At 28.5% G+C, this 15,440-nt stretch overlaps 1 protein-coding gene across 1 annotated transcript in view; it reads left to right on the top strand.

Annotated features, from left to right (window-relative positions):
- Positions 1-15,440, top strand: part of LOC143228366 (uncharacterized) — a 68,393-nt gene that overhangs the window by 45,640 nt on the left and 7,313 nt on the right. Inside the window, exons 13-15 of the mRNA XM_076459634.1 lie at positions 533-753; positions 1,913-2,008; positions 5,097-5,171. Of these exons, the coding sequence (XP_076315749.1) occupies positions 533-753; positions 1,913-2,008; positions 5,097-5,171 (392 nt within the window). The remainder of the gene's footprint in view (positions 1-532; positions 754-1,912; positions 2,009-5,096; positions 5,172-15,440) is intronic.

Genomic DNA, 15,440 nt, shown 5'->3' with positions numbered 1-15,440 from the left:
TTGATCTATATATACCAAATTAAGATAATTTTATATTATGCCACTTGATATTTAAGTTCATATACATTAATTTTGGGAAGGATGTACTGTGATTGTTTCTTTGTTAAAGTACCTGCCCATTATGAAGGTTAGGATTCCAATTCTACTTCGTTTCTGGTTTCTTTTTAAAAACTTTATATTCCCATAGGATGATGTACTACTCTTACAGTTTATATTTGGTTAGAAATAAAAAATATCTGCACATGAAAAAAACAACAGATTAAAGGACACATAATTTGATTTTAAATTTTAAAAGTCAGCAAGAATAGCTTGAGATTTTTTGTTATCCATGTCACTCAATTCGGTAAAAGCTACACCAGTTCAGAGACTTGTAGGTATTTACATTTTTACATCACCTAAAAATGATTATGAAACTAAAAAGATACAATTAAATAAACTTCTCAGCTATAAATTTACATTATTACATTAATTTGATTATTTTAGATTTATGGTTTAGATAGATTGTAGTTAAAATACTTATTTAACTTTATAGAAACTTTGCCCATGAAACATCTCGGTTCCTTGCACCATTTGAAACTTCAAAGAATAGGAATGGAACAACTCACAAGACTCAAGGAATAACAGCATCTGTTTCACAACAGCCAGCACAACATCACTGGAACCCTTTTGATGATGCTGTATCCTTTAGTCAGATGACAGAAGATCACATTTTTGGTCAAGAGTTTGATAAAATTAGAAGAGGATCACAAAGCAGTAAGTCGTGTGTGTGTGTTGTGTCTGAAGAATGCTACGTCATGACACTGGTTACTGATACTGTAATGTTTCATTAAGACACATAAGGTAAAGGTTGACACTTTGTTTTAGTTATGTTATGCATTTCACTGTAATGATTTAACATCTATTGTTCACAATACACATAAGACATAGAATGCTTTCCAAGCTGCACTGATGACATCCTAACCCCATTTACCTTGATTTATAGAACACCCCTGTTGTCACATTGTGTTTGTTTGTTTTGCATTTTTAATTATTTTTCATTTGGAGGAACTCTTGTGAAACCTCTAACAATGTGCTGTAATAGTTTTGGAAACCACTAGCCTAGTGATTGTTGTATCAAGTTTTGAATGTAAATGTCTGTTTTGAAACAGTACATTGAAAAGGTGTGTGTGTGTGTATTATAAGAGTGATGGTCAGATCATATTCACTTAGAATGAGTTGTCCAAGAGTCGACAGTTGGTGATGTTAACTAGCTACCTTTTCTGTATTTTATCAGTTCAAAATTAGAAATAACTTGCACATAAAAATAAAAAGCACATCCAAGTTTGTAACACTATGCATTAGGAAAAACATACAAGCACCTTACTTTGGAGTAATTTGTGTGGAAAAAAATTATATTTCTAACAAAACAAACTAATAAAAATTAAAGAGGGCTTTTTAATTAAGAAATGCTGATATTGCTGCAGCATGTAGTAGTTTTCATAAGTTAAATTCAACCTGCTATCTTAAACATCATTGTTGATGGAGAATTTTCAATGCTAGAAACTGAGTTTTGATATGTGTGGTGGGAAGGGCACAGATAGTCTGTTGTAATTACATATATATATATGTGTGTGTGTGTGTGTGTGTGTGTGTAGTTTGCATCTTATAAGATACAAACAAATATGACTTACACAGTTGAATATAATCTCAGTGTTAAATGACTTGAATGATTCTCTGTCTTCATTGCTCTGTGAACATATGTTTATATAGATGCTATAAAAGTTATATCTAACATAAACTTGTCTTTTACTTCTGATTGCATAAAACTGGTAGTGGAAAGAACAATGGTTTTGCTACAAGATATATTTTGTCTTTACGAAAACAGTAAATTTTGGAAAACCAAAAGTTTTATATATGTTGAAATCTTCCACAGGTATATCGAATGTGAAGAGCAGAGAAAGTCTAGTCATGAGTGCAACTGAACTCTCACAACCTGATCCTTTTGGAGCTGCTCCTTTCAGTCTGTCAGGTGAGCTGATCTTGTTCTTGACTGTAAGGCATTTACCTTAGATAACAGCTGTAATAAATGGCCACCTTTTTACTGATTCAACACTTAAAACCATCTATTTTTCCATGGATGTTACACTGAAAAATTTACCTGATTTCAGACTAGATTACACAAAGTTAAATTTTGACACACATTTATGCTGAAAATTACTTAGTTAAGTGCCTGTTAAGGTAGATTTGTGTAATGTTTTTAAAATCTTTTGCAAAAGTAGTTATAAAATGTGTTATCTGAAAGAGAAGAATTGATTTATGAATAGTACACACAAATCCTGCATGTGTGCCTTTTAATTTGGACCTTACTTTTGTTTTCAGAAAAAATACTTTCTTTGTAATAAAACTAAAATTGTGTTTTTAATTCATTGGGTTTATGTTGGAGCATCAAAATTATTTTTGTATGCTTCAATTACATGTATAATTTTATACAGGATAACACAAAAATCGTAACATTTAAAAACAGTCTGCACACGTAAAATGGTTTGTTTTAGTTGAAGTTTAAAAAATATCTAGAAAACCTACAAAATATATTTTAATCAAAAATAATATAAACAAGTCAAGGTTAATTTGTTTCAACAGATTCAATAACATTACCGAATCAAAAATTAAGGAAATGTTTTATAAACATTTTGAGTTCCTAAATATTAAGCAGCCTATTTTATTTTTAGATTGAAGTGTGTACAGAGAGTAGTATTTTATGTACAGTATGTCTGGTGTAGGTCTTTCCTAAACAAGGCTTTTTCTTGGTATTTGAGTTCTTTAGGTTTTGATAGCTTAACCAGTACTGTATGGAATATGTAAGAAGATTATTATTTTTATTTCTCACTAGTTACCATAAAAGTGATTACACCATATAGAAATAATTTGGAGCTATATGGTTTGCTTGCACTAATTTCATTTTTATTTCAGTCTTATTATTAAAGTTTGTTTTTTATTACTCAGACTTTACTAATTTTTTAAAGGAAGAAAAAAATGCACAAATTAGTAGCCTGAACATTAAATATGATAGCAGTTAATAGTGGAGAACATGGTGAAACAGAATGGCAGCTATAAAAACCACCTGTTCTGAAATCATCTTTAAAATGTGTTAATATTAATAATTACTGTTTGACAGCATTGGCTGAGAAAAGTTAAAGCATATTATACTTATAAAGCATACAAATTGCAATATATGTGTTTATTGAGTGAATAAAAATTTCACTATTTCAACAAGTTTTTCAACTAAATATGTATGTAACTTTTCCAAACAATTGTTCCGAAAAAATCACAAACCTTTGCAATAATTCTTTCACGGAACGGTTCTATCCAAGGTCCCAATGATTCCTTTTTTGTTCCAAAAAGTGTGTGTGCATGAGTGTGTTATATATAAAACAGATAATGCATTACTTTGGGCATATAGTTAGATTTGAGGATAGGTCGGTAGAGATCCTAATGAGTAATAACAATTGAAATGGGTATATGCATGCTCCTTGTGTGTTCTTGCTGCTGTGCAGAATTACAGCTAATAAAAAGAAAACAAGTACAATAAAAAAGAAACTTAAATATTGTAAAGACAAGTAGGGATAGATATACATAACTTAGCTAGCTATAGTAATAAAGAAAGTTTCACTGCTACAAAATGTGTTGAAACAAGAAAGTCAAAACTTCAAGAATTAAGTTTCTTGAAATTAAAAAAATAATTATCCTTATTTTGGCTCAGACGAACATAATTACAGCATTGGTACTGCTAGTGTAGAAAAATGAATAATAATGTCAAAGTTCAATATGAAATTAATATACATTTTTTATAAATTATTTATCCAAGGGTACTCTTATAAGTTATTCATTCTGTAGTTTTATAGTTTTTTTTTTATATCTCACTTTATACATAAGTGAAAATTACACAAACTGCAACATTGGATTTTGATAGTGAGGTGAAACTATATACTGATCAGTGACGTATTAATCAGTAAACCAATACAAAAATATGAAGGAATAATTTAAATGAGAATGTCATGTTAATGTTTTTTGTTATAAAGCATGCATTTAACTATTTACTGTAGTGTCAAAACTGTACTACTATTTGTAAACTTTAATATTCATCATTTAGATGTATAATTTTGAACAAATGAAAAATATAGTCAACACCATTTCAAAGTGTTACTTAAGTCAAAATAAAAGTATATTTAGAAAGTTTAGCAAGTAGGTTGATGCAATATACACTGAAATTCTTATTAAATAAAAATAAATTATTTTTGTAGTGGACCAGTTTTATTTGTTTTTCAGTAAAATAGTGATTCATTTATCACATAGATAAAACAGTATAAAGATAAAATCTTAAAAAAAACTATTTAGGAAGTTATAAGAAAAAAAATATTTAGCAAATTTTTTTTCAAAACTTACTTAATATCCATTGCAGGCATTTCATGTTAAAATAATGAGTTGATTTTCTCTTTCTCTCTTGTAGCTTGAAAAAGTTGCTTTTCTTATCATAGGTGTATTTGTTAAGTGAGTTGTATTTGGTATATAAGAACCAGTGTTGTAGAAAATTTAAATTTTGAATCTTTCTATTAGAGTGTAAAAATATTTTAAGATTTACTACACATAAAATTCTAAACATTATACTTGTAAAAGCAGTTACTATGCTTGTAAAGACAGCCTTTTGAATGAAACATAGTACTTGTAAAGACAGCCTTATGAATGAAACACATAATGCATGTAATGACAGCGTTATAAATGAAACACCATGCTTGTAAAAAGTACTATGAAGGAAATAAATTATACTTAAAGATAATTTTGTAATTGAAAAGGGTTGGTAGTGATTACAGTCAGAGAAACTAATTCATCGGTACAGCAGAAATTTTGCACCATGTACAGTTAAGGAATTTTAAGAGAAGTAAGGTAATTGCATAAATTGTGTTAACTTTATATAATTTAAAATAGTTGTTTGTAGTACCTTCAGAACTTCTAAAATGATATTTTAAGAATAACAGTGAGTTAACATGCACATTCTGTATATGAACTAGATGTTATTAAACTAAGTATTTTGTAACTTACACATAATTTTGTTTTGTCAGGTTCTCGTCAATCGACTGTAAAAGGACAGGTCCAACTGCCAACAGAGGGGGCTCGTACCTGTACTACTAGTAGAGGTATACATAGATACAAGTGGTGAACTTTACCTTAAGGTTTGATTAAGTTACATCTAGTCCAAGACTCAAGGAAATATTATTTTTTTTTTGTTAGTTGATATGCAATATTATGAATTTTGTCAGCTACTACATATTCACATGAAGATATTTCAAATTTTTAGAATGAATGTAAGATTTCATTAGAACGGTGTAACACAATTGAAAGGACTATCTTAGACTTTGTAAATCTCAACTTGTTTTTGAGACCATATAACAAGCATGGTAAAATTATCATTAGACATACAAGTTTTTTAATAGATGGGAGTTTTCTCATTTTTTAGCTTTCTTCATTTTGTAATTTTCGGTGTAATAATAAAATGGTTCAAAGCACTTGTTATTAATTTAGTTACTGAAGAAACATATAAAATAGATCTTTCATTATTAAAAAATATCTAAAGTATACTAAAAATAATGAATTTTTTTCTCAGGCATGTGGAAAACATGCTAATAAAGATGTTTTCTTTCCAGTGTAATAAACAAAGTTTTAACTTTTTGTGAATTCCAGAAATGTTAGTCTTCTGTAATAGGTTTTCTTTGAAACTAGTTTTGTATCAATAGAAGTTACAATGCTGGAAATAACAAATATTTTGTTTTATATTTGGTTATATGTATAACTTAACAGAAATGTAGTGTTTTTGATTTTGTAAAAAGGAAAAAATGCAAACATGTATTGGGTTTAAAGAAAAAAGTTATAAAAATGAATAAAAGATTACACTAACATTAATTTGTGCCAAAGAAAAACATATAATCCAGCACCCCTTTTATTAAAAAATCTAATGGTAAGATATTTAAAAGAAGAAAAATACAGATATGGAAAAAGTTTAATATTAGATAGTATTAAGGAAATTAGCATTATTTTAAACTGTCATTGCACAGGTGGATGGTAAGTGTTAATTAACTATTTATTTTAGTGTTCATACTAATGGTAAATACATAGTAACATTAATTATATATTTCTGTTGCTGCATTACGTGTCACCAAGCAACTGATAACATTAATAAAGGTGGATGGTAGTGTTAATTAACTATTTATTTTAGTGTTCATACTAATGGTAAATACATAGTAACATTAATTATATATTTCTGTTGCTGCATTACGTGTCACCAAGCAACTGATAACATTAATAAAATTTTAAGGCTTTGGTGAATTTGGTGAAATACTTTAGTTAATGAGAAATGTGTTAAAAGGAAGTTTACATTGTTGGTTATGAGATTCAATTTTGATAAATATCAGATATTGTTAACACTAACTAGTTACAGTTAAAAATTGCAATTAAGAAGATATTTTTAGTTTGTAATAAAAAAATTAGGAAATTTTTCTGTAGAACTCAACAACCATCAGCAGTTTCCCTGCTGAACAGTGATAAACAGTTTTTGTTCATATTGTCAGTTATGGTCAGTGGTTATTGACCTTTTTCCAAACAAATTAATCATACTTCTTTATTTAACGTAAATATATTCTATTTTAGTGTATAAAAGCAGTTTTGATCCATTGCTTTTATTATATCAGTGCTTCAAATCTCACACAACGTTAACTATTTACTAGAAACAAATTATTGGACAGTCATGTAAAAACTTGCTGGCTAAATGATTACTTTTAACCAGCTATTTCTCCACCTCTGCTCTAGAAGTGTACTTCTGTTTGCAGGTGAATTCTAAAGAGTTAAACAAATGCAGTGTTAAATCTATAAATATTTTCCTTCGTAAACATATGTATTAAAACTTAGTGAACATTGAAAGGATACTTCTATGGTGTAAATTTGTTACTTTTAAAAAAGCGAATTAGATTTTTTCTAAATGTACATATAGTTCTTGTTTCTAAACTATTACTGGAAATTTTAAATTTTTTGTGCTTATTTTTTGTCATTATTGCTGTAAAGAATGGGATGTTTTAGTTAGTGAATACTTATTCAAGTAATATACTGTTGCATTACTGTTTTTTTTTTTTTTTGCCTAGTAACAGTAGTTTATTATTAAACAAAACATTGGTTTAAAATGAATAACAGTTGCCCTTTTTATTTTTGCCTCTAGGAAAAGATATGATTTTAGCCATTTTGCTAAAAATAACGCAAGTAGGAATAACTATACAATGTTGAATTTTCTGAGAAATTAAAGAATTTGATGATTTTTTTCTGTCAAAATAGAAGGGGTCAACCCAAATTTTAATTGTAGATAACATGGGGATCTGCCTGCTCTCAGATATTTCAGTTTACGTAAGCACTTTTTAATAGGAGTAATGACATGAGGAAACACATCTGTTACAGAAGCTTTGTCAGTAAATAGTGTTGAGTAACAGTTTCTCCTTTCTTAATATTTTGTGCACACTGCTTACACTTTTAATGATGATATTGTTAAAAGTGTTGGTGTTAATTATCACAGTTGAAGGGACTGCTTTTCATACAAAAATAAGATTTTTGATTGGAAATTTTCAATGTAAATGGCTTTGTTTTCCACATTACTTCTTATATTTTTGAATATTTGTTTTCAGCTCTTAAATTCATGTGTTTATGAATGAGTTCATTTCAAACATTTAACTTGCTGTTTATTTGAGTAAGAAATTTGTATGTTTTAATTGAATAATAATGTTGATAGGATGCAGGCACACATGTTTGCTTATTTGATCTACAAAATTAAATATTTTATAACACTTATATGATGTTTGTGAAATTTGGTGAAATACTTTAGTTAATGAGAAATGTGTTAAAAGGAAGTTTACATTGTTGGTTATGAGATTCAATTTTGATAAATATCAGATATTGTTAACACTAACTAGTTACAGTTAAAAATTGCAATTAAGAAGATATTTTTAGTTTGTAATAAAAAAATTAGGAAATTTTTCTGTAGAACTCAACAACCATCAGCAGTTTCCCTGCTCAACAGTGATAAACAGTTTTTGTTCATATTGTCAGTTATGGTCAGTGGTTATTGACCTTTTTCCAAACAAATTAATCATACTTCTTTATTTAACGTAAATATATTCTATTTTAGTGTATAAAAGCAGTTTTGATCCATTGCTTTTATTATATCAGTGCTTCAAATCTCACACAACGTTAACTATTTACTAGAAACAAATTATTGGACAGTCATGTAAAAACTTGCTGGCTAAATGATTACTTTTAACCAGCTATTTCTCCACCTCTGCTCTAGAAGTGTACTTCTGTTTGCAGGTGAATTCTAAAGAGTTAAACAAATGCAGTGTTAAATCTATAAATATTTTCCTTCGTAAACATATGTATTAAAACTTAGTGAACATTGAAAGGATACTTCTATGGTGTAAATTTGTTACTTTTAAAAAAGCGAATTAGATTTTTTCTAAATGTACATATAGTTCTTGTTTCTAATAAGTACATGGTGTTTATAATTTTCTGTGTTGCATTTTTAAACTATTATCAATATTTTTACAGGATGTAATGTCAAGTATAATTAAACTTCTAGTTACAGTATAAAAATGTTAAGTTATCATGTTTCACTGTTGATAGGTTTTTTACATCCTTATGTTAAATTTTCATAATGTGCATTAACACACATCATTAACGTATCAGAATAATGCTATGTTTCTGTTACTTCTTCAGAATATTGATAAGTCCACATACTGCTTTGCTAAAATATTGGTATTACTGGAATGTATTGGTAAATCTCCAAGTGGCATAAGATTATTGATATATATTTCCATGTTATTTCCTCAGAATATTGACAAATCTCAATTGTACATCATTGAAATATTTGCAAATCTCTATGTTCCATTTTTAGAATACTGGTATCAGTTTTATATCATCAGTATATTGGTAAACTGTTCATGTAGTGTTGACAGATGTTCATGTTACATTCTCTAGTTATTAGGAATCCTTCATATTATTTCAGAATTTTAACAAGTCTCATCACACTTTGTCAAAATAACTGCTTAGTCTGTTTAATAAACCAGTGTATTGATAAATCTCTGTTATGTTGACAAATATTCATGCAATATTCTCAAAATATTTAAAAGTCTGAATCTCATGTCGTAGCATAGGTATATTTCCTTGTCACATTATTAGAATATGTGTAACCTACAGTATCAGCACATTGCTAAACTTCTATACTACTATAATGTTTTGTAAGTTTCCATCCTATTTGTTGAATATGGTAAATCTCCACTTTATATTCAGTTATTGATGGTGAGCCTCCAGTGTCTTGGTATTTCATGTATTATCTATATTTTTTTGCTGTTGATCATTTGTCTGAAAAGTATTTTATTGCTGTTGGTGAATTATTTAGTAATGAAACCATTTGTTCTGAAACTTCTGTGACAACCAAGAAAATTTCCTGTTTTTAATATAACAATGAATTGTTTTTCTTTGATGTTTGGTTTAATTTGTTTTTAGTCAAATGCTCTTATTGAAGGTTTCTGTAACTTTGATTACATTAACAAACAAGTACACTGATTAAAAATGCTATGAATGAAGGAGTTAGTGATCATATGATATAATTTTGATTGCATGATCTCCAATATAACTCTTTTATTTTTAATTCAACTGTTATGCACTTTTGCTCTGTGTCTTATAAATCCCAGGCTGTGGTTGTTGTTGATTATTAACATGTAGAGTTTTGCCTACATACATTGATTTTTGGTTTGACTGGTGCAGCTTGTGTTTCACTGGTGTATTGGATTCATCTTGTAGAGTTGCTTATAGTTGATTATTTTCTCACTGAGCAACCTGAAACATAATGGCAGAAAATATGGACTTTTTGGTACTTGGTGGTGTACCCCATCAGATTCAGAATTTCAAAAGCCTGAAAATGAGGTGCATGGTTGTGTAAGTCATGATATAGGGATAATTTCGCTCTGTTGTTTTCTTTGATTTTAGTAATTAAGGTATTTCTATCCTATCAAAGCAGAACATCTGCATGCTATGGTCATGCTATTTTGCCATTATTTTAGTGTCCCTCTATCCTTTTATCATTGTAGTATTCTTACACTTCATTTGGAAAAGGTCTTCAAATTTTCTCTTCCTTACCTGATCTTGAATCATTTTCCTTATTTGCATAAAGATTTGGGCCATGCCAAGTCTTTCTTGGTTTCTTACCCACTTGAGGACAGTTTGCTGAGCTCATCCATAAATTTAACATTCATGCATATAGATATACTTCTCTTTGGGTTCTCTTTCAGTTAAGTTTTTGAATAACTTGTGTGCTATCATAATTGCATCTACACCAGCTAGGCTTGCAAGACCATGGACATTTTTCTACTTTACATTTGCAAATTAGCTTTGAATCAAACTTTGCTTCTATGTAATAAATAAATAAAAAAAACAACAAACATTGTCAGTATCAGGATAAAAAAAAAATCTCTGAATTCCACTACACGACCAGTCATAAGTTTATTAAGTGTTATCTAGTTATAGATCAGCATACACCAATATGGTTCCTACAAAATACTGAACCATTTGTGTTGCCTTCGAGTTAGAGATTGCTTGTTGATACATGGATAAAATCTTCAAATTTTTTAAAGAAACCTTACCTGTGTTGGTGTTAGAGGGTCATCTGTGAGATTAGTACAATGTTAGAATAAACAACATTCTACAGCCACAATTTTTGTTTTGTATTGTGTTACTTTTATGTGTATGCAGATCTTGCATCTAAGACTAATTTTCAAAAAAACTGAAATTTGAACTTCCATCAGTGACCTAATATTTGTGCTTTTGATGAAAGAAACACAAAGCCTATTATATATATATATATATATAAAAACAGAAAGTTTGTGGATCAAACTAGAACAGTGAGGAATGTGAACATTTTGGTTTAGTTAATGGTTGTTACTAGAGTAAATATAATTTAAAAATCAATTATTTTTTCAGTAAGATGTTCTGTGATTCAACAGTGCTCTTACAGTAATCTGATATCACACTATTACAGTGTGTTTGCTACACACAGCTATTCCGTATTCATTATTTTGTTTATATCATTCTAAATAAATATCAACTTTGTATAAATTGATTTAAGTAATAACTTTCTTGATATGTAATATTGAAATTAAGTGAAATCACTATTGCAGTTAGCTGACTGAATTATTATTGACTAGTAGCTGTTCTTCTTACATTGCAAATGTGTGCATAAAACTGGTTACCAAAGTTGAAACAGAGTACAGTAATAAGATAGTGTATTGTTAAAATTAAAACTGTTACTACTTAAATTTGACAACTGGACTAAAGCCAAATCATATTGAAGTGTTCAGTTTTCTGTGTAATACTTGAAAGATTTATGATCTGAAGTAATGGTTATAGTGGAATTGGTTAATCTCTGTTGGCTTATTTTAATGAATTATAACTGAAACATTAAATTATTAGCTAAAGCCAAATCATAAAATCATATTCAAGTGTTCAGTTTTCTGTGTAATACCTAAAAGATTTATGATCTGAAGTAATGGTTATGGTTATAGTGGGATTGGTTCATCTCCATTGGCTTATTTTAATGAATTGTAACTGAAGCTTTGAATCATTAGCTTCAGTACTCTTGTTATATTTGTTTAAGTATCTTCTAAGCCCAGGATGTGTGTGAAGTGCTACTTACAAAAGGATGAGGTAATTTACTTTGTTTTTTTAACATAATAATATGAAAACTTTATTTAATTTCTGTAGTCCATGTTGTTGTATAGAAGGTGTTAATACTAGAAATAAATGACTTTATATAACGTTTATTTCTAGAATTAATAATAATAATAATGTGAAATATTTTTCTTGTATTTCATTTTAAATTTATAGTAAACCTTTGGGAGGAAAGCAAGTCAAAAAACAGTTTGTCAACTACAACAGACAGGTGCAAGTTCTGATGTTAAATGTGTAAAAATAATTATCTAATATCATTAAAAATAGTTTTTATTGTGCTAACGTTAAACAGTAAATTTGTTTTTCTTGTTAAATTTTGCTCTGTTTTTTATTGATATCCAATAAAATATAGCTTAATAAAAATTCAGGATATTAGAATGTTACTTATTTGTTTATTTATTTCCATAAAGTTTAACATTGAATATGATAGAAGTTTTATGACTAGTATTACCTATTATTTACTTCTTATTCAAATTCAAATTTAGTTAAGTATTAAGAAATGATTAAATATTTTAATGAAAACCAATTTTACAACTTATATGAATTAAACTTGATAAATTTTATTTTAAGTTGTTAATTAAAGTACTGTTTCTCAAAATCAGTTAATAAAATCATCAGTGTAATTTCTTATGAGGACAATAAATAGTTCCATAAGTTACAAACTTGACAAAAGTCAATTTTAAATTAAAATTTTTTTTGTTCCTCGGGCAGTATGTAATTTGTTATATTGGATTTTAAAGAGATCTAATACTTATCTTTATTGTTACAGCAGTAATGAATTTTCATGACCTGTGCATCAAATGTCAAACTTTATATTTTGGCCATGGGGCAATTTAATGTGATGGTCAATCCAACAATTAATTGGTGAAGAGTAGCTCAAGAGTTAGAAGAATGTGGTTTTGTAAAGCAGATTTCTCTATTTTGTCACTTGAAAATTAGGGGTGGTTAGTACTAGTACAGATAGCGATCGTTTAGCTTTATGTAAAATATAAACAAAAATTGACAGATTCCATCTTCTGTATCTGAAGCAAAATAAGACATCATTCATAAGTAAGTAACTAAAATAATTGCTCTAATAATAACTTAGTGAAATCTACAACATAAAAAATTACTAATAACAAAATACTGTGCATATTAAAAAATGTGCAATTTAAATAAGACTGCACGTTTTTCAGTGTTTGTGAAAGTTGTTTGATGTGGAGTGTTTCTTTAATCAGTAGTTCTATATCAGTGTTAGCCTTGCAAAGGACACTGATATTTGATAGGTTAAGTTTGTTCATTATGTTGGCAGATAGAGGAAACACAGGGACTACTCAATTTTTTTTGTTTTTTGTATGGAAGTTTTAATTTGTTCATTAGCTGTAGTTAATAGATGTCATTTGGTTTTGCCAATATTTAAGGCCTTAAAATCTTCACACATTTAAATCTGGACAAACCAAAGACGGAGAAATTGAGAGAAGATCTATTGTGTGAAAGTAACCTTCTATTTGGGGTGTGGGTTGAAAAACTAATATGAAATCAACTTTGATTAGTAACAATGGAATATGAATTTAATTTGACTTCTTGAAATTAACCTTTGTTTAACAGCATGTGAAAGACAAGTAGATGTTATGTTTGGATACAGATGGTAGTCTGGGTAGATAAGTAAATATCTTAGTTGAAAAATATGAGTAAGTTTAATAACAGATGTTTATAGCCATTACATTTTAAAGTAGGTAGAACTCAAGTTATAAGCTCTTTTTAATAAGCATGTTACCAGATTTATATGAATGGCACAAAGCTGTCAAATTGAGTTAAGAGTCCAGTCGACTTTTTTTTTTTCGTTATACTGATGTACTTAATTCTGAAAAGGATAGGTCTGAAATCAGCAGAACAAATGTTGAACCATTTCTGTTCGTGACATGAAAGATTTATATTAACTAACAGTAAACCCATCAGTATGTCATCTGTTTGTTCAGATATGGTGTTGCTGAAGAGGAAATGTGAATTTTTGGTTTTAAGGTATGGTATAGTATTAATTTGAATTACTGAAAAGCCATTCAGTGAGAGATTACTGCATAAAAATTCCAATATGCAAATGTCAATGTGCAGTTGTTATTTAAATTGAGCAATTGCTTATCTTTATGTTATTTTGTGAGTTTCTCATTTAATTTTTTATTTTGTTGTAGTTTTGGTTAAATTACTGTTATTATAGCAATCTATTTTAGTTACTTACAGGTGATGTAAGTTTTTTAAATTGCTTTAGATACTGAAGATGGAACTTGCTGTATTATTCAAAAAGTGTTTGTGTTTTTTTATGTTAAAATTAAAAAATGTTTATCCTAAATATCATTATCTTTTTTTTTATTGTGAAACTTAGTTTTTCTCTGAACACATTAGTTGTCAACAAAGAAACCAATGTGCAGGTTCTTTACACCTGCATGCAGACAGTTGAAAAGATGAGTCTGGGAGTTTTTTAATTCAGTAAACAAGGTATTCAAAAAAATTATGGGTTGAATTTGCAATGAATTTAAATGCGGTGTATTTTTATTTTCTAAAAACTTGCAAATAAATGAAATGCTGGTATAATTTATTCTGTAAAACGTGATAAAAGGTGTATCCTAACCAAAATATTTAAGTATGTGCATATGCACGATTCGAGGGTGCCATCATTTTGACAGCTATCAGATATAAGCCAGGTTTGGGCCAAAGTGGAACTTGTTTTATATGTAACTTCAGTGCTCAGCACTGATTTTTTTTTCTTCTGAAATATATATTGCTTTCCTTTATTCTAACTGGAAATAAACATTTCTAGTAAATTTCCTCTGATAATTATAGAAATGCTATTTCCTCTTGTATACACAGTGCTACAAAAAGCAATTTTACACTGAGAGGCAATCATCAAAGAGAGGAAAAAAAATGTGAATAGATGAGTGAAACTCTGGCAGGATTGGGAGGTGCACTTCTGAATCCCCCTTAGCTAGGAGGAGGTTCTGAATAAGTGCATCCTAGAAATATGCTATTATCTTTTTTCTTCTCACATATGAAACCACAGGGAAATCTTAAGATTGTTGTACAAGACAGTAGTAGAAGTGCTGTTTCTACAGGTTTTATATTATGACATTGATACAACAAAAATGTGAAGACATACAATGTTAATATTGAGCATTTTAAAAGTATCTGATTAAATTGCATAATAAACTGTTTAAAAATGTTAATATCAATTATGAGGTATAATAATATAAAATGTATATATTGTGAAACAGTTTATATCATATCACATTACATTAGAATATGTAATACCAGTAAAATATGTTATTATTTTAGATTATGTACATGAAACACTAATGGAATTAGAAAATCAAAGTTGTATTAAGTTCAGATTTATAATTACAGTTACATCTGAAGTTTCCTTTATTGTGACCATAAGATGAAAGTCTTATTTTATTGACTTGTTGAGTTTGATGATGGCTCAGAGGAATGTAGACATTCAAAGATTATTTTTCATTTATTGCTTATTTCTGGTATCTTAGTTTCTGTATTTCAGTTTTGCTTTTTGAACATTAATTCTTGTGCTTTTCATTGTCTTGTAACTTGTCACTTTTACTGATGTCAAACAATTGTTTTCTTTTTACTGTCGTGCATTTACTTTTAGAGAACATTATACAATC

Source organism: Tachypleus tridentatus, chromosome 10 (genome assembly GCF_004210375.1).
Source record: "Tachypleus tridentatus isolate NWPU-2018 chromosome 10, ASM421037v1, whole genome shotgun sequence".
NCBI lineage: Eukaryota > Metazoa > Arthropoda > Merostomata > Xiphosura > Limulidae > Tachypleus > Tachypleus tridentatus.
The sequence above is the reverse complement of the archived record's forward strand: the minus strand, read 5'-3'. Positions and strand labels throughout refer to the sequence as shown.